This window comes from Aedes aegypti, chromosome 3 (genome assembly GCF_002204515.2).
Source record: "Aedes aegypti strain LVP_AGWG chromosome 3, AaegL5.0 Primary Assembly, whole genome shotgun sequence".
In the NCBI taxonomy this organism is placed as follows: domain Eukaryota; kingdom Metazoa; phylum Arthropoda; class Insecta; order Diptera; family Culicidae; genus Aedes; species Aedes aegypti.
The window spans coordinates 295,413,790-295,441,289 of NC_035109.1; the positions used below are offsets into that span (position 1 = coordinate 295,413,790).

The window sequence follows — 27,500 nt, forward strand, 5'->3', positions numbered from 1 at the left end:
AAACTTTGCAATTTGTACTTTTATTGCTTATAATGATGTAAGAAGTAATTTGCAAGTATGTCTCTTCTTACTCGTAGCTGCAAAAGTGACTTATACGCCTTCATTAAAAAAAAAACGATTTTGTTTTAAATTTATCAGCTTTTTGTATAAAATTTTAATAAAATCTTGGAAAGTACATTTAAAATATATTATTTTAAGCATTCACTTGCTTTGGTGTAATGTCTGGTTGAGCCGAGGCCACATAGCGTTGCAAGATTTTCGTATTTTTTTATCACAATCAACTTATTTTCATAATTGTGCTGGTTGAGGAATATACTTAAAAATAGTCAAAAATCTCGAAGAGTTGCAGGGAGTTGCAGCTGTATCTTTCAGACCTCTCAGAGGACACTCTAAGAAACATATCTGTGCGTGATTTAGGGTGGAACTCGGTGGAACTTTTTTTGAATCGATAATCAAAGTTACGTGTTAGTATTTCATAAGTTTGATTTCATAGCCAACTCAACGTGCCGATTTCTCATATTCAAAGTAAAAATTTGGTTTTTTTATCACATCAAATATACTTTACCAACCTTCAGCCATGTTCTCTTTTAGATTTTGATTGAATAGATTGGTTTCAACACTCTCCGTGCTAGTTGAATGGATTGCTGAGAACATGCGACAAAATTTTGTTTTTCTGCCACTCCGACAGCTGCCACTTTCGACGCTTGTTGCAGTAGTTTTAGTGCGTTGTATAGCTTCTAAATACTTGTTTCAATAACGGATGCTATCTATAAATACTTGTGGACACTTATTATCGCCGAATAAAACAACTTGAAATTTGATTTTTGTCTATGCAGCAACGCACTGTGACACATGTCAATTGCTATTGTAATACTCTAGAAAATTTGAACGGAGACAATTCTTTCAATTCGTGCTTATTGCGTATCAATTCTAGTTTGGTTGGCCCAATGTCACCCAAAGGGGTAAAATTGGGCCATTTTTTTAAACGTTTCCTATTCAGAGGAAAATAAATGACTATCAATTATTTGTTCAGCATTTGCAAATACATTACCAATGAACACATTCTCGTATTTAGCAGAACATTCCGAGACAAATTGCGAAACTGATATCACCCACGGTACCCATAAAGAGAAAGCAACTCGTTTTACGCAAAAGGATAGGAATAAACAAAATCGAACAAATTTCTGGCGACGCCATCGTTGTCAGTTGTATTGATTTGAGACTTTTCTTTCGTACTTTAGTTTGACCGCACGTGTGTGTATGATGAAGGTAAGGGCTGTCGAATATCGAATATCATGATTGCTTACAACACTGTCCCAAAGTTTTGCACGGGATTGTAGGTTTAAAATTCAAAATTAAATTTTTCACGACCCACCTAGTTTAATAAACTATGATGATCGACGCACATACTCAAATTCAATAAGCCACGCACGATGCCACCGCGTTAACTTTTAAGATCGTTCTGCTTGAAAACCGCATATAGGAAGTACGCTCTACTTGGAGGGATTACTGTACTCTGCCAACCACCCCAAAGAAGGGGTGGCGATTTTCCATCCCCCAGCTCAGGCTTGTACGAAGAGAGCAAGCAATGCGAGAGCGTTGTTTATGATGACTGTTGATGAAATGGGAGAGAAGAACATCAAAGTGAGCAACATTTTCCGCTCTCTTGTTCACGATGCTGTGCGTTTTTCATCGTCAGGAAAACACTCGAGCCGGTAATATCCATGACCGGAAGAGTAGTCAACAGTCAGTAGCTCACGAGTCGTTCGGAGCAACATACGGTGTAAATTTTACGACATGAAAATGCAGCTGTTTTTCTAAAACAAGACTAGAAGGATGTGTTATCTTCAAGAAAACAGCCATTAGAAAAAGGGATCCTATGTGAAGGTATTTGGTGTCCTTTGAAGAGGTGTGGCGAGAGCACTTGTCGAGGAAGTGTAACCAACAACATCGAGTCTGGTGTGATATTGCATTTGGTGTGGAAAACCGAAGAAAAAGTTTTCCGAGGGAAAGTGAGAGAAGTGAGTAAGGAATGATGGGGGCTGGCCAAGTTTGCTGCGGTACCGTTGAATGTGGTGGTTTTGTTTAGCTGGGTTAATTTTATTCAATGTTAGCGAAATCCTTCGCATAATAACGAAACTGGACTGGTAGCAACTGAGTGTCTTAAAGATAGGAACCTTAGAGTCCTCATGCCTGAAATAAAAGATCTAAAAGGAATCAAACAGAGTCAAGACATTAAACAGGAACCAGTAGCTAACATTTCTCATAAAGTATCATTAACCTGACGGTTTTCTAAGGACATTTCCAAGCGTTTTTTTAGGAACTCCTTATGGCATTGCGATAAATTTTACTAGTCATATTGTATGTATGTTTCATGATTTTTTTCCTGGAATTTTAACTCAGGTATTTGTCCAATGTTTGTTTCAGATATGACTGGTATTCAGTGTTTTTTCACAGACGTCCTCCCAGGTTTTTGTTCATGATTCATCCTGAAACTTTACGAAGGATGACTTCAGAAACCACTCCAAAAAAATACAGTTTGAATTTGTACAGTAAATCTTCCGAAGATTCTTTCTGGCGTTAGTCCTCCAGGAATTCATTTATTAATTTTTCAAAGATTTCTTCTAATATTTTTTTTCAAAAGTTCAATCGATATACAGTTTTTTAATTATTCTAGAGTTTGCTCTATGGATTTTTTTTTGATTTACTCCAAAATCCTTGTGCATTTCTTTAAGATTTCAACCAGGAATTCATCAAAGAAAATTTTCAGGAATTGCTTCCTAGAGTTCTTCCAAAGAATTTGTCCAGTAATTATTCTAGGGATGTTTCCAGCGAAATTTTCTCTGAATGATTAGAGAAACTTTTGAAAAAAATCCGGGAGAAATTTCTAGACAATCTTTGATCGCTCAATCTAGAGTAATCTTTAATGAGACTTCTATAAAAAATCCTGATGACCCCCTACACCGATCTCCGAAAGAAATCGTGAACCTATGAAATAATTTTGAAAAGCGTTATAATTATTGGTAAAGCTATGAATAGAATTCCTGGAAAATATTCCGCAGGATTTTCTAAAATAATTGCTCGGAAAACATCTGATATTTCTTTTAAGAATCCATGAAGACTTTACAAAAGAATTCGCTCGAGAATTGTTCGAAAGAACTGCTAGATAAATCTCTAGAAATTTCTAAATAAATCTCTAGCTGAAGGAATTTCATGAGGAATAACCGATCGGATTCATTGAGAAATTGATGTAAGAGATTTTCTGTAACAATCACTGGAAGATTTTTCGAAGCAATTCCTAGAAAAAACTGTCGACGAATTCTTGAGGCAATCCCTCTGTTAAATGACTGAAAGAATAACAGGAGAAAAACGGCGTAGAAACTCTTGAAGGGATTCTTGATGAGTTTCCTGAAAAAAATCCTAAACGAATTTAAGACAATCTAGATTAAGTCTTTGTGGATTTTCTCGGGAAAAAACTGAGTATTTTGCAAAAACTCCTAGACTATATACTGGACTTGGAGAAATCGGTAGATGCATACCCACTCAACTAAAATGTACATATAACGAAATCACCTTTTGCGTTATGCGATGCTTATATGCGCAAAGTTTCACGTATAAGATGTCGCGAAAAGGCCTTATACGTACAAAAGTGGAGGCGATATACGTGCATATTTTATATGATGAAAAGTAGTATGCAATGCGAGTGTATATATTTTATTGCGAACTAATCTGTGCTCTTATACGACTTAATTTGTAACAACAAAGTTGATTTGACAGCTGCTACGGATTGATCCGACTTACTATGTATGTGTATGCGGGACGAAACGAAATGTACATATGAACCCATAAAAAAGCATTTTATGCGAGAAAACTCGTCGGTCAAACGATTTCGCACACCATGTAGTGCGGGTGTAATGCAATTTGTACTAATAAACGACTTTGTCCGTAAACTGTTATGCGACTTCTGGTTGTCTGGGTAACAGCAGGGCTGGTAGCGAATAACTTTTTAGTGACTTAGTAACTTTTTTCGATCTGATCATCAACAACAAAAAGTCAATGAAAACCAAATTCTTCAGAAAAATGGTCACTAGAGTCACTATGTTCGTGATAATGAAATTTGATCATAAAATTTAAGGCAGGGTCTGCTTTTCAAACACAAACAGCAAGAAATATAAAATTGTTATTAAGACAAATATAGTGTCAAGAAAGATAGAGATTCCTGACACTTCCAACGGAAAATGTAACAAAAATTCTAACGGAAGTTTTGTAGAAGATTCTAACAAAACAAAGAAAGCGACTATGGGCTGAATTTTCTGGCCGAGATATTTAATATCTGACAGACTTGCTGAATAAATTACCAGTGAGCATTCTGCAGTAATCTGCGACTATAGAAGAAATCTTAATCTGCCTTCTGAAAGAATCTCATTAAAACTCCCTCAGAAGGTAATCCAGAGACAGTTAGGAATAACAGAAAAAATCAAAGAGTTCGTCAGAAACTCGTCCAGGACTTCAGAAGCGAGTACTAATTTTGCTAGAAATCGTTTCAAAAATTACTTTAGAAATTTCAACACATAAGCTATACATTTTTCCATTGATTATCCCTTGATACTGTTTTTCACGACTTTGATCAAAAATTTCTATACAAAAAACAAGTTTCTATAATGATTGCTTTGACATTGTTAAATAATAACAATTAATCAATAGTGACCCTCGTAATGTAGTAGCAATGAAATTTTTATCAGAATTATTTTTTGATTATTCACCCAGTATATGATATAAGTTGTACAAAATTTCAGCCTCAAATAAGCTCTTTTGAGTTCTTGGTAACTTGTAGAAATATTAGTTTCCTCCCATACTGCCATAAAATGCACACTTGGTGTTCCATTTACTCAATACCTACTTTTGTCTAATGTTACAAATATGCAGTTACCTGTAACAGGAAAAATAACTGGAGGAAATTCTGGGATAATCCCTGTGGAAACTACTGAATTATCTTAAAGTGTCGAAGAAAAATTACTGCTCGCTTTACTGTGAATTTATTTTACATATTACTCCAAAAACCTCTTAAGGAGTTTGTTTTGTGATTTTTACGAACTTTTTATTTAATTCTTCGAAAATTTTATATACCTTCAAAAATTAAATCTGTTTTTTTTTTCTAATAAAAACACGCTATTTCATTAAAACTACACTCCTACATCAATTACGGATGGATTTTTATAGTTTTCTTTATACGAGCCATGGTTTTATCTCAAAAGATCATCATATTAGTTGGTTCTTTAACATGGCGAAAAAATTACTTCGAAGATTCCATCAGGATTGCTCCAAAGATTGTTTCAGACATTTTTCAAGGAAGTCCCAAGTTCTCCGGAAATTTATCCATTGATTTCCCTAGGGATTACCTCATTTTTAAAAGAACTCATGGATTCTTAATGAAGCTCTTAATTAGCATAAGCATAAGCATAAGCATTGATGACCGTACAATTCGTAGTTGCTACTCCGTGATTGACCGGAATAATCAAAATTGTACAGGGAACCAACAGAAGTAGCTTGGGAGTAGCATATCATCTTCAATGTACAATTCCGAGGATTCCAAACTTAGTAATGTCAATAACGGCGCCGGCCACGTCCTTACGGTCATCGGGGAAGGGAAGGAATGTTAGTGTGACGTCCATTGCTACTAGAGACCGAGATCACCTCTGCATCTCCATGGTTTTCACAGGAAGGAAGTTTGTTAGTGGGAGGGATTAAAAGCTACTTGATCAGGATTAACCTTGGTAAGTGATGTGGTTCATGCAGCCTCAATTGAAACAAGTTATCTATCAGTGCGGTGACAATTTTAATGTCGAACTATCCAAAGATTATTTAGTAAATTAAAGAATACATACACATCATTTTTTTAATAAACAGGAATAAGGGCTCATGCCGACACTTACAGTAACGAACCATCCATAGTCCGACTAAATTAATGAAAGTCACAATTACGGCATCAACCCCACTCTATTCTCTTGAATTCTTGATTATTATATGAACTGGAGAACATTGTCATTGGCGCCGTTCACTCAACACTCCCGAAAAAAAAAAACATTTTGCACTCTTTTAACATGCACCGACGTCTGCAAAACGTTTTTGCAATCTTTTCGATTCCGATTTTACTAATCTTTGAAATAACAAAGAAAAGACGAAAATCTGACTGGAACAACAATTTTTACGAATTGAATAAATACTACAATAATATTATAATGAATAAATTTCCTACAAGGCTTTTTGAAGAAATTCGAATCCATGAAAAAACTTTTCTATAAATGTTCGGAGCAATAACTATAATAATACCGTCGATGGGGGTGACAATGGGTCTAGGGGGTGAGATTGGGTCAAAACGGAAAAATATGTTTTGTGAAATATATCAGCTAATAACGCTGATATTACTAATATTAATAATTCATATGTTAGGGAACATATTATTACACTCAATTCATAAAAATATACATTTTTAGAAATAGTAGTTTTTGTGTACTACATCAATGAACTTGCATGTTGAAACTAGATAAAATTTACTACATTAAATTTCTCCTGTATAAAGTATCACGCATGTACTCTAGCCTCTATCGTTGTATTAGTAGAATGTTGAAAGCCTTTTCATTACACATCACAGGTATTTTCCGGAATCTATTTGATTTTCCCACAAAAAAATCATTTTTTTCGGTACGATGTCTAAAACATTGAAAATGGGGGTGAGATTGGGTCAAGCAAGAACGATAGTAAATGAAATTCCAAGTCCACTTTTTTGACATATTACGGTGCCGGGTATTCTCTTTTTTCATTAATATGTGTTTATTCTTTCTAAATACAGCATCTCTGAAACATCAAACAAGTCTACTTGAGTATTACGTGCATTGAATAACAATACAACGCATTTTGACAACTTCTCAAACCAGCAACTGTGTTTCGTGCTCAGCAACATCGTAAATTTTGATCAAAAGGGTGTTTTTTTTCCTAAATTTGATTATTTATCAGTGTTTTCATATTATAGAAACATCTCACCGAAGTACAAATGAGTTGCATCGCTGAAATACTGGGATTATGACGTCAACTTCTGCCTGAAATTTATTGATCGTGGAATGTCGCACCGAAATTTAACTATTTGCGAAGGTTTAAAATAATCACTGTTTCAGTACACCTTTGGGGAAACTGAATGGGCTTTATAGCAATGGGGATGAGACTTTGAAGACAATTTGAGGTAAAAACCAAGACAATTTATGTAAACTTGGCGATAAATGTTGGGTTTACATATTTTTTCTCATTGCTCTTCAATTTTCAGTATAATCTTTCTTTTAAGTGGGTTTATCATACTTGTGAAACTTCTTAGATATCTTTTTGTCTTGTTTGCATCGTTTTTTGTCAATATTTTTCAATTGTGAATGGTTTTGAAATCATATTCTCAAAAACAAGTTATTTCAATTACAGTGACCCAATGTCACCCCCTCTATGGGGTGAGATTGGGTCATTTTTCATTCACTTGTGGTGCCGCTGTGAATAAATATTTGTCTTTAATTTTTTGAACAGTTGTTAATGTGCCATCAAAGTACATACACACCAAATTTGAAGTTTATTGGAGTTAAATTGCGATAGTTATTCAAAAAATAAATCGCACATATCCGTTTTTGACCCATTGTCACCCCCAACGACGGTAGCTGTAATGTTAACTCGTGTGAAAGCTTGAATGAAGTTTTAAAGAACTAAAGAGATTTGGAAATTGTATTTGAAAAAAAAAATAGTGAAGTGTTTGAACCACAGCAATAATAATTGATGAAATGCTCAAGCAATTTCTAGAGGAACCTAATGGAGAATTTCAGATGCAATTTATTGAGAAATTCTTGGAAAAGTTTATAATAGATTTCATCGAATAATGCCTTAAGGAAGTTTTGAGCGATTCCGGAGAATTATTGTGTATGAATTTTTGAAAGTATCCCTATTTAAATGCTTGGATCAAAAAAGGCGTAAGAATTATTGTAGGGTTTCTTGTAAAAATATCGTTTTTTCTTGACAACTCTGGGATAAACCTTTGGGGAGGAACTTCTGTAGGACCAGTGGGAAGACTCCTAGAAGTAACACTTGGAGAAATCGGAGACAGAATCAGTGGAAAAACATCTGGAGGAAATACTGAGCTTTTTTTTCTACAGAGTAATCTCTGTGAGAATTACTGGAAGTAATAGCGTAGTGCTCTAGAATGTTCTGGTTAAAATTCTGAAGAAATTCCTCTAATCATCTATTGAAAAATTGCTGGTGGCATCCCTGTTGGAATTCTTGAAAGTATTCCAGAAGGAATCTCTGGCGAAACGGAGAAATAGTTACGTAATAGTCTCTGCAAGTTTTTCTGGAGCCTTTAAAATGTTGCATCAGAATTCATTGCAAGCAGATTTCTCAAGTATTTAATCGACTTTTTCTTTATGACAAAGCGTGTTTGTAAAAAGTTATTGAACAAACAATATTGCAAATAGTTTATTTCTCCAAAATCAGCTTAAAATTTGTGGTTGTTTTACAATAGTAAATTGATTGTTTATCAATAGTTCAATATTCAAACAGTTATTTGACTTTTGGATTGATCTAATGAGTATAGAATCAGTATTCATCTGGTTCGGTTTGTCTCAATTTCAAGTCGAAAAGTAATGGAGCTCCGGAGCTACAATGGAAAAGAGAGTGTTAAGATAAAAAGTGACTTTAGAGACCATATAAATACATTATTTTTCGTATCTGTTGTAATCTTTAATATTATCCTAGAAAATTAATTATACCATATACTCATGATATATACCCAACTGAAATTGGGAATCGTACTTGCCTTTACCATTTTGACAACCCCAAGTCCTACTCCGTTGTTCAGACAAGCTTTGTTCAGAATAAATTGAAATAACTAACAATTAAATGACTAAATATCCCAAGTAGCGTTGTAATGGCAGCGCAGTAGAAAATTTTGTGGTATAAAAGAGATTTTGTGTTACAAAAAGGACAAATTCTACCATGCATTACTGGATTGAAATATTTTCCCTGAGAGTTTCAGATTTTTTTCAGGTAGTAGACACCCTGCTTATGTAAGTTAAATTATGTTCAATCTGTGAAGCCTTTGGCTGCAGACGGTGTGAATTGTCTTGTCTTTTATAAATAAGAAAGTTGGCTATTTTACTTCCATGAAAACCCATGGCTATACCCATCAAGTTTTTTTTTTTTTTTTTAAGAAAATGTTGGCTTCTTAAATTCCCAACAACACCAAACAAAGGACCTAACAAATACAAAAAAAAATGAAAGATGTTATGAATGCATCTTTCGGTGTAAATATGCTTGCTGGATCACTGCCCGATCAGTGGATTACAACAAAATCATATCACATTTATATCAAAATTTGTTATAACTAACAAATTTTGTTTCATTTTTGTTAGAATAACTTTGAGTTGATGGGGGAAATTATAACACTATTGAAACAAAACCAGTTATCATAACAAAAGCTGTTTCAATTTAAAACTAAATTAAAACACAATTTGTTTTAGAAAACTTTATTACACTTCTTTTTACTGCAATACAAATACTCTCATCAAATAGTCGCCAATGCCACCCCACGTAACGGTACCATGGGATGCTCTCCGTGGTAGCATAGGAAAACTTCAGAACAAGTTGACTCCTGGTGGAAGGCACATCACATCGGCATCCAATTAAAATTGTGATACTCCGTGGAAAATTGTGCTCGATGGCTATCAGCTGCCATTTATTGGTGAAATAATTGAACTTCCTTCGACTTCGAAAGTGACAGAGGACAAAGTGCCATTTTCCGGTTTCGCATAGAAGTGTTTTTCCACAATCGTTGTCCAGTTTTCCTCCAATGGCTAGGTGTGCAATGTAAGAGAGCATCTTTGCGCAAGAGTTTCCTTCGGCTCGACGTAGTATCCGGGAGTTACATATGCAGAATCTGCTGGAGAACAGGTCGGCAAATATTTTCACATGGATGTCTGTTGCCAGTCCGATAAGTGATTGCAATGAATAGTGTCATTTAGAAAAAAGGATATCCAGGAAAAGCCTGTCGAACTAAAGAAGGAAAATAGAAAGTGCGACTGTGAAAATGGTGATTCACCCAAAGGATATACGTCTACATGCGAGTGTGATTGTGTAATTAGGTAGACCTCGTCGCCGCACAGTTGAGAGATTATTACGTGGCCAAGCAGCCGAGAAGCGGATCGATTCGGAAAAGTGAAAGGAGCATTACCGTCGAATTAAAGTGCTATTGGTGGCTGGAAGAGGAAGAACGAGCAGTTACAGAGCGGACTAATTATCTGCAGCATAAAGATTAGGGATTACCGACGACGCCTCTAGAAGAACTCTCACATCGGTGTGGAGTGAAACTGGTAGGTATTGGTTCAACTGTATCTTTTGATGGTAATGTAGTATGATTTTTGTGTTTTTCAAATAGGATTTTTTAAGTGCAAGTACGAAAAAATATCTTCTTCCTCTTTATGGATCTGAAATTTGGTCAGTATCTTCAGCAATCATAGCTGAGTAATTTATCCGGCCCAAATCTTTTTTTTTTTTATGGTGTACTCAGCTGGAGCTGTATGACAGCTTCGTTGTCTGTGCTGGACCCCGTAGTGCAAATTTTTACCTCTACTTTTGCCAATATTTAGACGGAATAGGCTATGTTGCCCGCTTTAACACTTTTTTGTTTGAATATTGTGCAGAAGTAGTTTTATTAAATTGTTTTTGCTTCAGTTTCCCTCCCTTAGTCATGTTTGTATAGTCATCCTTTAGTTCTGAGCAATCTTAATGCATTTCTTGGAAATAACATACAGAGCTATGTTGTAGTAGTCTATGTTGACAAATTGTAGCACAGATGTCATCTCCAAGCATCTTTTGACAACGATAGACATAAATTGTTAATTATACAGAATGCGATCGTATATCAAACGATAGCGATACGGAGATCCTTTTTTCCCGAATGGAATGAAGTGAAAAACATGAAATGTACTTCCATTTATACGCGAACAAGAACTATCGGAAGTGCCTCGTCATTGTACGTCATGTATTCTCTAGTATATTAGTCGTTTATGCTACTAGTCTGAAACGTGATGTGTTATACTATATGAATAAATTTTAAAATATGAATCAAGTGTTTGGTTTTAAATAGTCTTATCTTCCGAAGGTCGTACTGGAATGCTAATCAATACAATACTTTTCTAGGAGAGATGACTGTCTATGTTGCCATCTTGTAGTACCGAATCCAAGTTGTAGATAATTAATATGAGGAGAAGTATCAAATCTAAATGTACTGTAAATGTGTTTGGTTTGGTCATCGATGTGCTTTATGTTCGTCTTATTGTTATTGTTCTGAGATCTTCTCAAAATGAGAATTCAATTGAATAATGTCTCAAGTTAGTTTACAGTTTGGATCCGTGTCCGTGCTGATCTATGTGCTCCGGCTCCTAACACGACGTTTGATACATACGACAGACCACTTGCTCCCTCGTGATGGTGTTGTTGTTAGTTGTTATACATGAAAAGAAAAAAAGAAAGAATGAAAGCCATTAGTATTAGGAATAAACAGGATTTAGTGAGTTTTCATTAAATTACATTTGACTACATCGCTGATTATAGTCAACGACATCGGAAACTTTATGTGTTGACTGTTGATCTAGTTTTTCCTCAGTCCCGTTGGTCAGTATTGCTAAAGGTCCTTTTTAACATGTTTATTAGTACTTGGACAAGTTGAATATTTTAAGTTTACTACTTTTGTCATGTTGGTCAATAATGATTTTGATCAGTTTGTTTTATACATCTATTCATATTCAAATCTGGTCTCGTCTGTTTTCATTTAGAATCGTCGTAAATACATTTATATGTGTTAAAAACTATACTAGAAATAATAAAGAAATAGAAAGTCATTTTTTATTGTCTAGATCCACTTTTCGGTGACAAAATAAAGCTTCATCGCGCCTAAGCCCTATCTATTTATTATAATTTTGCGAGAATGAAGTTGTTGTAGTTTTATGATACCAACATAATAAATGTGTTTTTTTATTATGATTCTAATGAGAAAAGCATAACAAATTAACATTTGTGTCACATTCTACTCGATGGATCCTTAGTCATTCTCCTCATTAGTCAATATTATAACCATTTAAACAAAATCTAACCTATCTGCATCAAAGCGTGGCTACGGCTCCTGTTACCCCGATGCCAGGTAACAGGATAACCGTTGGATCACATCCGTAAGATTGATGCATCTAAGCCAGATGGTTGATGACGCGGCATTAAACAAATATTTCCTGATGTGATACCACCACGACTGGACATGTCTTTGGTTCCCATATAAGTGCTAATGGGGTAAGCCCACCCATCGCGGCAAGATTACACGTCCTAGGGGAGGGAATTTATCCGGCCCAAATCTTTCGGAATCCTTATTATTTCTGTTTCTTAACTTTTCATTACGCATTTAAGCAATAAATTTAAACAACACTCAAAGTTTATGAATGTCTTCCACTACACTATGGTTTACGAAAATTTGCTAGACGCAAAAATAAACATGCTTCAACACATGAGCTCAACAAACTTCTTCTTCTTCTTCTTGGCATCACGTCCTCACTGGGATAAAGCTTGCTTCTCTGCTTAGTGTTCAATGAGCACTTCCACAGTTATTAAAAGAGAGTTGCCAAAGTTGCCAGTTCCGCATTCGTACATCGTGTGACAGATACGATGATACTCAATGCCCAGGGAAGTCAAATCGAATCCAGAATCTTACGATTCCCCTCAAACTTGTTCTTCGGGATTTCTTCAAGATTTCAACTAACAATTTCTCCAAGGATACCGTCAGAAAATACTCCAAAGATTTCATCTAACATTTTTTTGGGACTCATCCTTGGTCAATGAGAATTTCTGAAAGAACTCGTGGACTCTGGAGGAAGTTTTAGAAGATTTCTGAGTTATTGTAACATCAGACGGAATTCCTGAATAAATTTGAGTAGGAAAAAAAAGCTGTAGTGTTAACCGGTATGGAACTTTAAATAATCTTTCAAAATAATAAGATTTCATGAATATTTTTGTGAGGAATTCATTGATTTTTATTCGAAGAAATGCAGGAGAAATCCTTGGATGAGATTCTAGAGGAACTTGAAGATGCATCACAAGTCAAAATAATTGAGGAATTCATGGAAAAGTTCTCAATAGATTTTTTTCGAATAACCCCTCGTGGATAAAAAGGGGTGCGGATTTTTGCTAATGTAAACCTTTGTGAATTATCTTGAATAGTTTTCTTTGGCAGGATGTCTACTCGTTTACATAAATGAATTTTCCTGATATTTCCAGGTTTTAAAATAATAATTCAAGGGTCAATAAAATTTCCAAAATGCATTAATGATTGAAGAATTGTTTTATTTATATGATTAAACAGATTTCAAATATAGAAGATTAGCTTCGAAACATTGTTACAAAAAAATCTAACGATAAATTTCAAAGTATTTTTGACTTCAATGAAAAAATATCTGTTTGTTTTAAATGTTTAAACAACTTAAGAAAAAAAAATGAGTTTATATAATTGCCACGAAAACCAAGAAATGGTCTGAAAAAGCTTTTAATCATCAAAGTCAGGTATGAGGAAAATGGTCTATTCGAACTTAAGAAAAAAAAAATTTCCTCTTAAAATGGGATTCAGATTTATGGACATCAGCAACGTGCCCAGAAAATTTCTGGATTGCGTTTTGTGTTATGGACAGCATCCAGAAATGACGTAGTATTTTTAGGCTATTTCATGACACCCCCTCCCCCATCGTAGCCTATTTTTCCATACCTAATACGACTGTGACGAACCAAAATCATAGACTCCCTCATAGAATGATACGTCATTTATGGACGATCTTTTGACATAGATGATATCTTGGGGAAGTCAGAGCAGACAGTTTTAAAATCTTCTTTCCTGAAAAAAATAATAAAGAAAATCCAAACAGAAACCATGACAAGAGAGTTTAATTTCTCATTTGACATTTCTTTAAGAATATTTCGAAGACTTTTTTTAAGTTCCAAGTGTCATTACAACATGTGTAACTGCCTGTAGATTTCCTTCACATATTAATTTACTCGTTGTTTTTACGCGAGTTAGGGATCTTTCAAATATTACGTAACGCTACAGGGGGAGTGTTACGGTCCATACAAAAAATTTAAATTTTTCATACAAAAGCTCTAACGTGGGGGAGGGAGGGGGTCTGACATTTTCAAATTTTGCATCACGTAATATTTGAATCATCCCATAATGGTCCAAAATGTTGCTGTGTGCGTTTGAAACGTAAATATCAAATGCGGGAATACCAAACGCGCTAAGATTTTCCTCAAGTAATGCGGTATCAAATATAGCTTTTCTTTGCTAGGTTGGCGGTGAGATTGAAAATCGTTGCTAGGTGTCCTTTGACTGTTTTGTCTTATCGCATTTGAAACACTTTTAGTCAAAATATGCAGCTAAAACGCAAACAGTAATATAAACTATCACCACTGGCAAATAGAGGAGGGCCTTCCTTCATTGTAGCATTGTTGAATAACATATAAATCCAATCGTTTGGCCAGAAATAAGCTAAACATTAGGTTACCTATGACTTTTAGGGCGAGATCATATATTAAGTGTGAATTCTTCTAAGAATTCCATTCATAAATTCAATCTTGATTTTTTCTAACGATCATTTCCTTCCAAAGATCGCCTAATTTAAAAAAAAGGTTCAAGTTTTACTGAAATTTATCCATTGATTTCCTTACACAGCTAAAAATATGTTGTAAATTTAAGTTTATTTTCATGCACATATTTGGAGCATCAAAATGAACTGAAATGTCAACGATAAATCGATTATTTTTCAATCGAATGCACTTTAAATTTACACGATCATGTAGCATTCAAGCATATTTGGTAGAAAACTAAACGCAATGCCGTAACAATAGATGAATTTGGTTTATTTTTACTCTATGCCTCAGTTTACACTACATTGGAATTTCAATATTTTTATCTGTGTGTGACTTTCATCAAGTTATACTTCCAGGGAAATGTCAAAGAATTGAAAAACAAATCCGCTAGGAATTATCTAAAAAGAATCCTACAGTTATCTCTGATGAAACTTGTGTGAATTCCCAAAAACCCTTGATGAATTCCTACGATGATCTCTGGAAGAACTCTTAAATTCTTAAGAAATTCCTCTAAGCATCCCTTGAGAAATCATTGGTTTCTCTTGAGCCCAGAATTTTGCACCAGAATTCATTGTAAGTAGATTAAGGCAAAAAAAGTGACTTCAGAGACCATTTTAATTAAAATAGAGATTTTAAGAGATTTTACATTAAAAAATAGACTGTTAGACACTTGCCTTAAAATAATGAACAATATTTTAAAAAGAGACCTGTTTGCTGGTAAATGTACTTTTTTTGTACCTGTTGTAATTTTTTGCTCTTTCCCTACAAAGTTTATTATTTTTATAGAAAAAATGTTAAATCCTTGGAATGTTCTTAACTATGTTTCATATGCTCATGAACGATACCGAACTGGTATTAGGAACTGTACTTGCCAACTTGGCAATCTTTAGTTTTGCTTCGTTTTCTAAAATTGTTTATGCTGAATAAATGGGTTGTGAATTCCGCAGGGATTACTTTCCAGTTATTACACTAGGAGATCTTCCAAAGATTCTTGAACAGGGTATCTACTATGCTACGCTATTAAATAGCTACTTGCGATAGTCAGTCATTTTATTTTCTAGTCATAAAAATGTAATAATATAGTAATCCCTGGAGAATACCCATAACGCGGGTAGATCACCTTTTCGTAGTGCGTTATGGGGTAAAGATCTACTAGCGAACCCTACTCCAGACTGCTTCAAACGAAGAGGACAGGATGTTATAGTAATCAAAGGAACACAATAAGTCCTTGTTACATTTTAAACCTTGGTAAAAGTGACAAGTCTGACTGATAAAGAGGCGCGCCTGTGGAGAGTGTGCCCACCAGACTTTTCGAAGGGTAAAAAAGGCGGAACCGTTCAATTAGAATCCTTTACTGTGATCAAGTTAGGAATGATAACTGTAAAAAAACGAATACTTTATCACTTCTCGATAGTGACAAAGTAACACGGCATGCACTAAACAAAGGACACGGGATATACAACAATAGATCAAATATTGGTCGCAGTGGCCTAGTCTAGTGGTAGTGTCGCTCAAGGATTCCCTGCAGCAAATTCTGAAAAAAAAACTTTAGGAGTATCCTTACGAAAAATAGCTGGAATTGATACAGGAATCTCTAGACAAATTTCTTGTAAGATCCCTATTGGATACCCTGAAAGTATTCCTGATGAAAATCTTGAAGAAACAACATGGATAACTTCTAAAGATTTTCCTCGAAGAATCTGAGAAGAAATACACGAAGAATCAGTTAAATAGTCGCGTGATAGTTTCTGAAGGTTTCTCTAGAGCAGGGCTGGAAAGCGTCAATGTAAATAGAGAGCGTCGTGTTGCACACATGCTCCCCTCACTGTCATCGGACGGCGAGACAATGACAGAGATTTATTCAAATTCTCTTTCATTTTCCATGTGACGGAATCGTAAACTTGATAATTTTTAGTTCGTTATCTGGAATGATTGTTATTTATATCGCTGGAATCATGGTAGGATATCCCCTTAACTTATTAAACATATTTATTTCCCGAAATTCTCCAAAATGATATAGAAATTTTAATAGCAAAACATCAATAAAATTGCTCTCGTGAAAGCTCCATCATTACGACGAGACAAAGTGAGCAGAGAGAAAACTCGTTTCGTCAGCGTCGCAAGTCGGACATGATACTAAGTTAAGTCTTAACAGCCCTGCTCTAGAGTCTGTAAAATTTTGCATCATTATTCACTACAAGCAGAATAGAAAAAAAAAAAGACATTAGAGACCATTTTAATTAAAAAAAAAGACTTCAGAGATTTTTTTATTGGGTGTTCAGCTGGAGCAGCATGACAGCTTATTTGTCTGTGCTGGATCCAAAAGGGCAAATTTTACCTTGCCAATATTAACACGGAATAGACTATATTGCCCGCTTTAACACTATTTGAATATTGTGCAGAAGTTGTTTTATTAAATTGCTTTTGCTTCAGTTTCCTTCCCGTAGTCATGTTTGTATAGCCAGCCTTTAGCGACATGGTAATATATGTCGTTAATGAATGTACTTCTTGGGAAGAGAGCTATGTTGTCTAGTCTATGTTGACAATTTGCAGCACAGATGTCATCTCCAAGCATCTTTTGACCATGATAGACCGAAAATGTTAATTATAGATTGCGGTCGAATATCAATCAAACAAAACGATAGCGGTTTGAGGGAAGATCCATTTTCCCGAATGAACGTTATTGAAGTGAAAACCATGAAATGTGCTTCCATCTATACGCGAACAAGAATTAACTGAAGTGTATTGCCATTTTTCGGGTCTTGTATGTCATGTATTCTCTAGTATCGATCCAAGTCGATTATACTACTAGACTGAAACGATGTCAATGATGTGTAATACTATATGAACCAATTCCAAAATATGAGTCAAGTGTTTGGTTTAAAAAATCCTTATCTTCCGAAGGCCACGCTAGAACAATAATCAATACACGGAGAAAAATGCATTGTTATAAGAAACAGATTTTAGTTTATTTCAAACCAAATTACAGCTTGAAATATGCACGAGCAAAACTTTAGTTTGATACAAGCTAGCGCAAAAGTAAAAGCTAACAGGATGATTAGTTTGAATCTAACAAAGATTTTCTGTTGAATTCAACAAACGATTCTTTAAAACAATTATTAAATTGGTTGTTCGTTTAGACAGTTGTTGTTACAACCTGGGAGGGAGAAACCAATTCAAAATTTCTGTACGTCATAGTGAGCCGGGATTCCGCTGTCACGAACTGTCACTGTGAGCCCAGATCTCAAACATTGGACTAACATGGAAAAAGCGCGTAACTGATTAAAACACATTTTCGCATTTCATCAGAAGTGACAAAAATTGAATGAAAATCAATTCATGCACATAATGCAAGTAATGTCACGTGAGCACCTTTCAACTGATTGAATATAAAGTATTGAAGAACGCATGGTTTTACTTTTTCCAATGAAAAAGAATATTTGGTGCATAGAAAACTGTGGCCCTTTTTCCATGTTTGAAGAAGAAAGATCGAAAGATCGAAAGTACACAACAAAAGAAAACTAGGGATTTTTCCCAAGCCTGCCTTGATTGTTATTGGCAAGCTGGAGTTATCTTGCAGTTCAAACAAACTTTGTTCTATATTTCGTGTGTAGTATCGGTGCCTCCCCCCCAGGTTACAACCAATAATCTAGGTTGTTTTAAACTAAGAATAATCGTTTGATATAACGAAAATTCAATCAAAACCAAACAGGCTAATTTATTGAATTAAGCAATGGTTTGTTTATTAATTTGATGCTTCATTTTCCCTTCTGTATTTATTTTTTTATTTAATTAAAATCATGCTTTATCCCAATGAATGCTTCATCTGAACAAGAATTATCGCTGGTCGAAAATGTTGTCGCATCTGGTTTGCAACAAGTAAACCACCTAATTAACGAAAACGGTCGGTTGTTGGATTTGGCATTCGTGAATAGTGGAAATACTTGCGAAATTGTTGAACCGCCATTGCCTTTAATGAACGTTGACCGTCATCATCAGCCTTTCGTGATGGTCATTGAAACTCTCCTTAGCGAACTCGATGACGACTGCTCGAATTTAGCTTATGATTTCAATCAATGCAATTACGACGAATTGAATTTTGCAATTTCTCAAGTAAATTGGGTGGAAATTTTAAATCTGGACGCTTTGGACGACGCTGTTGATAGATTCTATGGCGAATTGAATTTCATTTTCCGACGATACGTACCTTTGAGAAGACAAACGCAGCTGCCCAGGAACAAACAACCTTGGTGGAATGGGGAGCTGAGAAATTTGCGTAACAGACTACGGAAAGCTCGCAAGCGGTATTTTCGATCGAGAAGTGATGATTTGAAGGCTCTGGTGCGCGACTTAGAATGCAAATTTAATTCTCTGAACGCATCACGGTTTCGGTCATACATTTCCCGACTCGAAAGTAAGATGAAAGACGACCCGAAGCATTTCTGGACATTCCTGCGAAACCGTACATCGAACTGTGGAGCTCCTCGGATCGTCAACTATCAGAACGAAACATCGACAACGTGGATCGAGTCAGCAAACCTGTTTTCGTCGTTCTTTCGAAGCGTGTTAAGTAACAACTCACCACCTTTGTCGGAAACGTACCTGAATAGTTTGCAGACTTTCGATTTTAACTTACCTGCTACTACCCTCACGGAACAGGACGTCTATTCAAAATTACGTGATGTGGATAGATCAAAGGGGCCAGGATCAGATGGGCTGCCACCGTCATTCATCAAAGCGTGCTCAATCTCTCTCGCTCTTCCTGCATCGTTGTTGTTCAATCGTTCACTTGCCGAAAGTACTTTTCCATCAAGGTGGAAAGATGCACTGATCACGCCCATTCATAAAGCTGGGAACTTACATGACGTTCGAAATTACAGAGGAATTTCCATTTTAAGCTGCCTAGCAAAAGTTTTCGAAAGCTTAGTGTTGGATCTCGTTTACCCAGCGGTGCAAAACGTCATTATGAATGAACAACACGGATTTGTTAAAAAACGTTCAACAACTACGAATCTCATGAACTATGTGTCAACGCTAATCGAAAATTTAGAGAAACGACAACAAATCGATGCGGTGTATATTGATTTTTCGAAGGCTTTCGACCAAGTTCCACATCAGCTTGCAGTTGAAAAACTCAAAAGGATTGGATTTCCTGACTGGTTGACAAAATGGATCTCTTCTTACCTCAGCGGCCGTTTTGCATCCGTGAAGCTTGGGGCGGTTAAGTCGGATCCTTTCCAGGTTACTTCCGGCGTCCCCCAAGGGAGCCATCTTGGACCGCTTCTCTTCGTGCTTTTTGTGAACGACCTCTGCAGTGAATTGAAGTCTTCCAAAACAATGTACGCTGACGATTTGAAAATTTTCCGCTTTATATCATCTCTAGTGGACTGTTGTGCTTTACAAGAGGACATCGAGCACGTTTTGAGATGGTGTGAAAGGAACGGAATGGAGGTGAATGTACAGAAATGTAACATAATCACCTTCGCGCGCATTCGCTCTCCGATAGTTTTCAGCTACGCGGTGAAGGATTGCTCTTTGAACAGAGTCTCACTCGTAAAGGATCTTGGTATTCTGCTGGACAGTAAACTACGTTTCACCGAGCACATTTCATCAGTCGTTGCCAAATCGTTCGCTGTATTGGGCATCATAAAACGCAATGCTCGTGAATTTAAAGACGTTTACTGCCTCAAAACACTGTACATATCACTAGTGCGCAGTATTCTCGAGTATGGTGTAGTTGTATGGACTCCTTTTCATGCAGTGCATATAGAGCGAATCGAACGAGTGCAGAAGGCGTTTATCAGATTTGCGCTTCGACGTCTTCCATGGAGGAATCGGCCTCATCTGCCTCCCTACGAACACCGGTGTGCACTGATCAACCTGCCCACATTGAAAACCCGTAGAACTTATTTACAACGACTTTTCATCTTTGATCTCCTCGAAAACAACATCGACTGTCCTGAATTGTTGACGCGACTTCGTTTTAATGTCCCAGCAAGAACTACTCGCAGAACGGAATTCTTTCGACGCTCCACGCATAGAACGCAGTACGGTCAGGTCCCCTTTATGTTTGCTGTCAATCTTTTAACGATGTGAATCAATATTATGAATTTAGAATAAGTAAACTAGCTTTCAAATCAAGAATTAGATTTTAAGAATTAGTCTGAGCGATTTTTTTTTTTTTTTTAATCGAAGGCTGTAAAATCACGTTTGTAACATTAAAATTCTACATTTTATGTAACGTAATGTAATGTAATGTTATGTAAATTAATAAAATTACATTTCCAGTATAATAGATCCATCAGAAATCTTGTATGTCCGGCTACCCTATGAATCCGAATCAACCCAAATGCCGATTGAATTGAAGGGCGGAGTTGATACAAGCTGTTAGGAAATAAAAGCACAATTTTTGTTTTCTTCTAAACTGCTGTACCTGTTCCGTATCGAAATTTTTTCCTCGAAGTTTGCGTATTCGGACGATTTACCTCTATTTCCTTAAAAGATTCAATATGAAAACCAGAATGAAATCGTATGTAACCAAACAGAAAGAGGTTTCAACTTACTTTATTGCAAGATTTTGATGCCAAACACGATTTAAAGATAATTTATAGATGTCCTGGCAATATTTGACAAAAATATTACAACTACGCGAAGAAAACTGAAACTACGTAAATTATTAGTTTGCTTCAAACTGAATTATGAGTCAGTTTTTCTCCTATCAAAATATTAGTTTGAATCTAAGTGTTTAATTGTTTGCATCAACTTGCAAAATTAATTTGTGTCCTGGATCATGTTTCAATAATAAGCAACCTAATGCTTGATGAAAATGAATCAAGATTTGATAAAAGCAACAAAAATTATGATTGAACATAAACACAAATTTAGGTTGTTCCAATGTACAATGAAACAACCTGATACGTACATGTAAACTTCAACCCAAATGTGTTGCAAACAATAATTTTCAATGCGCTGTGCCGTTCAATCATTTCAGCCCAATAAACCACAATTATCTCTCATAAGTTATGGTATATTAGACGAAAAATGATCTTGAACTATGGATATGCTACAACAGTTATTAGCTAAATGCCCCAGTCTACCGTAGCGTAGCTACTTGTAATATTACATATCAGTGAGATTAAATTAAAAGATCATTTGTTAGCTGTGTGGACATGTAATTTCATACGTATCCTGACTCTATTTAGTAAGAAAGATTGATTAGGGGCAAACCCATCAACTACAACGATCAATGGCACGAGCCCGATATTCGATAATAAATTCATCGACGAAGGTCGCCATCCTCATCCCAATGCCAAAGGTCACCTACACCACGATAGGAAGAAAAATTCCGACATTTCCATCACAATAATGTTGACCCGTTTGTTATGGCAATAATAACGATGCGGTAAATCATTTGCACATGAAAAGGCTATTAGTGTTTATGGCTTCAGCCGTTCTCACAAAACAGGATGAGGAAACACCATATAAATACATAGTCGCACCGGCAATCAAATCCAGCAGAATAGCATTTCAATTTACGTTGTATTCGTTCTCGACACTTCCAGTTCCAATTCAACCGACCATGCCGCCTTGTACATCCGGTTCCATCTATATACAGGGCTGGTAGCGAGTGAGTTGAGTTGGATTCATTCTACGAGTGGCGTGAGGTGGAAATTGGGCATTTTTTTAAATTATCGAACAGGTTTGGGCCGGAGGTTCTCCGATTTGTATAAAATTTTCACCAGAGGTAGAGCTCGTGGATATATGACCAAAAGTGAAATTCAAAAAAATCATAGTGGCCTATTTTCCCAGAAAACTCTAGATGAATTTTCGCGATTCCCCTATATTCCTCAAACTATAAAAATTCATATCTCCTGAACTATGCATCGTAGAACAAAAGTCTTTTAGTGAAATCGAAAGGAAATTTTCTCAGCAATCCATTAAAATATAAAAAGAAAAATATTTTCCGGAAAATTTTTCACCATGGGGAATATTGTCGGAAAAATAGCGAAAAAACTATCGTGCGCACGGTTATGAGGCCCACAATAGAACACATTTTCCTATGGGAAGCGCGCGGGTGGTCATCGGTTTTTCAGTTCTGGCGCCTAAACGGTAAAAGATACCACTTTGGCGTCTATGGAGGAAAGTTAGAATATGGATAAATGAAACAAAAAATATTTTTTTGAAAATTTTTCATGATACAGACGATAGTTTTTTCGCTATTTTTCCGACAATATTCTCCATGGTGAAAAATTTTCCGGGAAATATTTTTCTTTTTATATTTTTAATGGATTGCTGAGAAAATTTCCTTTTGATTTCACTAAAAGACTTTTGTTCTACGATGCATATGTTCAGGAGATATGAATTTTTAAAGTTTGAGGTATATAGGAAAATCGCGAAAATTCATTTAGAGTTTTCCGGGAAAATAGGCCACTAGGATTTTTTTTGAATTTCACTTTTGGTCATATATCCACGAGCTCTACCTCTGGTAAAAATTTCATACAAATCGGAGAACCTCCGGCCCAAATTTTCCGATAATTAAAAAAAATCCCCAATTGTCGAACTCGTATTGCGAGGTGACAGTACTCGTCTCGAGTGAAGTGACTAGAAAGGAGATCCTGGAAAAAATCTTGGAGAAATCCCTGGAGGAATTCATACAAGGGGCGGGACAGCTTTGCACAGAGCAACACTTTGAACATTGAGCAAGCTTGAGTTACTCACATTTTGCTCAAAATTATGTGCGATTACTTGGATCTCAATAGCAATCATCATCAATGATGCGCAGTGTTCCATATGTCAAGTCGTTTTTTCGACAATATTTATTAGTTCTAAATGCGATGTTCCAGTTGAAGTGGCCATGTGCCAGTATTGTGACACGTCAATTGATATTGAATATCTCGTGAAGGTAATATTCTTCACCCCAGCCAATGTAAGTAAACCGAAACCTTATTTGATACCAAAACTGATCAAAATTTACTGGTCCCTTATTTTTAGCGGTCTCAATTTCATACTGATATGGAATCTGTGTCGGTCCTAACAAGGGCAATATGAGCTCTAAGCTGAGCAGATGCAGTATCGCGAAGATCGCCTGTCTCATGCCAATGAAATTCAAAATAAACACACCAAGCTCATGCGCGATCTAGTCCATGGGGTCGTCGTACATGCCCGGTACGAGAAGCAAGACATGGAATTGCTAAAAGTGTTCTAAGATAAGCTTGCTCTAAGGTTCCTGAGTGGTCCGTCGGACATCCGCACCTAGAGCCAGGAACTGACTCACATCCTGTCCCATATGCAAAAGACCACCCTCAAGTAAATAGCAGCTTAGGTTCTTGTGTGTGAGAATTTACTAATCTCTCCGTTTACAAAATGATGGATAACAACATCTGAAATCCTTCTGGGAGGAAAAAACACTTCTTTAATATCAATAAAATGTTCAATGTATGGTCATGATAATAAAATGATAAATTGTTAAAGAATTCTGAAACTTGGATGGTCTTTTATTTCACCTTTTATGAAAATCACACTTTGCGACGTAATACCGCGTAACAGCGGAGAAAAGATTCAAGGAATAGTTTGACGAACAGTTTGTTTTAAGAAAAGCCTGCCATTTCAGGGAAGATCTTGGTGCTCGATTTAACTCGTGCGTATATGTAAACTACGTTAATTGTGTTCAAAAAAGCGATATCCGGATCAAAAGCAGTGTCGGAACTTAGAAAACAAAACTGCTTTCATGAAAGCACCTCATTGACGCCATTGTTTCTAACATACTAACGACAGTTACAACACAGGTTGCTATGTGCGCTTGATATCGAGCAACGAGAGCTACTCAGAGTTACTCTGTATCGCGCTCAAGAGCTTGCTCAAAAGCAAAAGCTGTCCCACCCCTAGAATTCATATATGATAATTTCTGAGAAATGGGAGAATCTGTGGAGGAATTTGAAGATGAATTCTTGTAGGAATCACCAGAGAAATTATTGGAGGCCCAGAACGCACTGACCACAAGGAAGAATAGTGACCAAATCTCTACCAAGAGACCTGCTGCCAGCCCTGCCTATAGGATGGCAAACACTCTAACACTTTGTCTATTGTTAGAGTTTTCTATGAGGACTAAAATAAAGCAAAAGCGAAGCTTTCCTTATCTAAGCTGCAGCGGCAATGTTTATATGCTAATGTAATAACTTAAGCTGGCCTCTGCCTCGAGGCTTCTGTGGCATCCGCTGGCTTGGACATATTCTAAATATATCTTCCTGGACGCTCTCACCCATTATGCGGTGTCACATTATAAGTCAACAACACTTAGCTCAACGATGTTCCTATTTTATCTTTTGTTCGCTTTAGCACACCGTTTGGCCCGCCAAATGACGTCACCGAAGAACTGTATCAGCACCACAAGCATTGTAACCAGTGCCCCAACGACAGCAACCAACAGTTGCACCGCTAGTACCGCCAACACCATCAGCACCAGCCAAATCCCGTCCGCCCTGACCGTTTCGAGCCGTATTTTGCGGTCGCCTTCGCACGAGAGCTTCTCCACGGACCTGTCGCTCATCTCGATTTCCGTCTCGTCGATGGCGTCGGAAGCGACCAGCGTGTTGAATCGCTCCAGCAGCTGCCTGCTGACCAAAACCATGGAGGACAAGCTGGGAAATCTGATGCAAAAGGATGCCAAAAAGAATCGGTATGTTTGAAATAGTTTTCTGATATTTCTTGATGTGAAAAGCGGTAGGAGAAAGGAGGGCAGTATGGACGTATTTGTGCAATACCAAAATGTGATGTAAAATTCGAATCAGGATTTTGAAAGCATTTTCAATCAAGAGAACGTTTCCCAAAATTCCTTGTAGATTGATTTGGAAGAAGTGAGAACTATTATTAAAAATATGAAAGCCCCTGGCGATGATGGAATTTTCTACATCCTCATCAATAAACTTCCAGAGAGTAGTTTATCATTTTTGGTTAATAAATTTACCAATGTTTTCATTTGGCATATTTTCCTGACAAATGGAAAAATGACAAGGTTGTACCAATTTTAAAACCAAACAAAAATCCTGCAGAAGCTTTCAGATATCGTCCACTTAGCTTGCTTTCTTTAACCAGTAAACTTTTTAAAAAGGTCATTTTGAACAGAATGATGGTCCACATCAACGAAAATTCAATGTTTGATAATGATCCGAACTGGATTCCGACATGGACATTCGACATGTCATCAAGTTTTGATTCGTTCCAAAAAGTCTGAAGGCTATTCTACTGGTCTTGCTCTTCTAGACGTAGAAAAAGCATTCGGTAGTGTTTGACATTTTGGTGAAAAAGAGACTTTAGAGACCGATTCTACCCCATTACCCCGAACGATCCATCACCCCGAATGACATTACCCCGAATTCCAAAATCATGGGGAAATGTCATCAATATCATCATGTCAAGATATTAATAGTAAATTCGGGGTAGTGGTACATTCGGGGTGATGGAATTCGGGGAAATGGCATTCGGGGTAGTGGTACATTCGGGGTGATGGGATTCGGGGTAATGGGGTAGAATCTTAGAGACCGTGCATTAGACTTCTGAGAGACTTTGATTAAAATAGAGACCAAGTCTCTAGAAAGAGACCAGTCTTGCTTATCTGGAAAATAAAACGATTTTTTTCTCTTCCGATCATGCAGCTCTTCTACGCTCACCGAGAAATGGAGTGAAAGCAACGATCTGATTCGCAACTGTGCCACGCTCTCGGCTGCCCTCGGCATCCACAAGAGCTTCAGCACAACGGACATCTACCAGTTGCCGTCCGATCAGCACAACCTCGGGGGAAGACTGTCGACGTCTGAGCTGGCCTTGACTCCGTTCCAGAAGGCCGGCTATCTGTTCGACCATCCTCGCCTCGACCACACGTCCCGTTCCTACTCAACATGGGTCGCTGTGGGAGAGTTAGCCACCACGTCACAACTGCCTTCGCCCCATGGCGGACAATCCTCGAACCAGGTGCCCACGATATGCAATACCACTCCAACGCCGAGCTTCACCGTGTCCGACTTGATCAGCTCGGTGAACAAGAAAATTCGCCAAAATTACATCCGAAGGCGTTTGTACAACACGTACCGTGCCATCGAAAGACTGTCCCAAAGTGAGTTCAACCTGGATCGCTTGGAGGCGGCTGCGTTCGCTGCCAACAACTTCAGCAACCCGGGGCCAACGGAACTCGTCGTACCTACAACTCATGCTTCCGCATCACCGGTCGGTGGTAAGTCCGTCAATTTGGATTCCAGTCCAGTGGCTACGGGTTCGGTCAGCCCAGCCGTTACACCCGCACCGATGGCGGCACCATCATCGAAAAAATATTCCAGCAGCCACAAGTCGAGCGCCAAGAAGAATCTCACATTTTTGGACATTGAAAGCGAACGGGGTAAGCCACTGTCCAAGTACGAGCGCCACATGCTTATCTTCAATTGGTTACATACGATCGACGATTCGCCCGCGGAGATCGAGAATTGATTGATCTAGGTGTAAAGGTGATCAGTCGGCTTCTGTTGAATTGAACCGTAAGTTAGTGTTTTTTGTACAGACAGTCAGAAAGACGGACAAACAAAGAAATTCTCGATGTTCAACTTCATTAACTGTTATTTGTAACGTTACACATCAAATTGTGGCAACAAAGATTAACAATTTCAAAGAACAAAGTATTTGAATAAAGCGCATATAACACGTACATAACAGGAACAAAAAAACATAGATGTCGTGTCATGGATGATGGTTAACTCAATGCTTGGCCAAAATTTGGTCAATCCAAGCCAACACACAATGAATAATGAAACTGAAAA

At 36.9% G+C, this 27,500-nt stretch overlaps 1 protein-coding gene across 3 annotated transcripts; it reads left to right on the forward strand.

Annotated features, from left to right (window-relative positions):
- The first annotated feature begins 1,735 nt into the window (after positions 1-1,735).
- On the forward strand, positions 1,736-27,478 carry LOC5566068 (uncharacterized serine-rich protein C215.13). 3 transcript variants are annotated; one of them, XM_021851998.1, is made up of 4 exons: positions 1,736-1,887; positions 9,595-10,391; positions 25,033-25,372; positions 26,349-27,478. In XM_021851998.1, exons 3-4 carry the CDS (start codon positions 25,053-25,055, stop codon positions 27,172-27,174), a joined length of 1,146 nt encoding a protein of 381 aa, XP_021707690.1. In that variant the 5' UTR covers positions 1,736-1,887; positions 9,595-10,391; positions 25,033-25,052; the 3' UTR covers positions 27,175-27,478. The 3 variants fall into 3 exon arrangements, with proteins under 3 accessions (XP_021707690.1, XP_021707691.1, XP_021707689.1); XM_021851999.1 differs by lacking the exon at positions 1,736-1,887 and having other exon boundaries at positions 9,487-10,395; XM_021851997.1 differs by lacking the exon at positions 1,736-1,887 and having other exon boundaries at positions 9,488-10,391.
- Positions 27,479-27,500: the final 22 nt, after the last annotated feature.

What these genes read in the sequence shown, in the direction of transcription:
- LOC5566068 (XM_021851998.1), top strand. Translation starts at nt 25,053, where the DNA reads ATGACGTCACCGAAGAACTGTATCAGCACCACAAGCATTGTAACCAGT. An exon ending in AAGGATGCCAAAAAGAATCG is followed by an intron (nt 25,373 to 26,348) that starts GTATGTTTGAAA and finishes CCGATCATGCAG; the next exon opens with CTCTTCTACGCTCACCGAGA.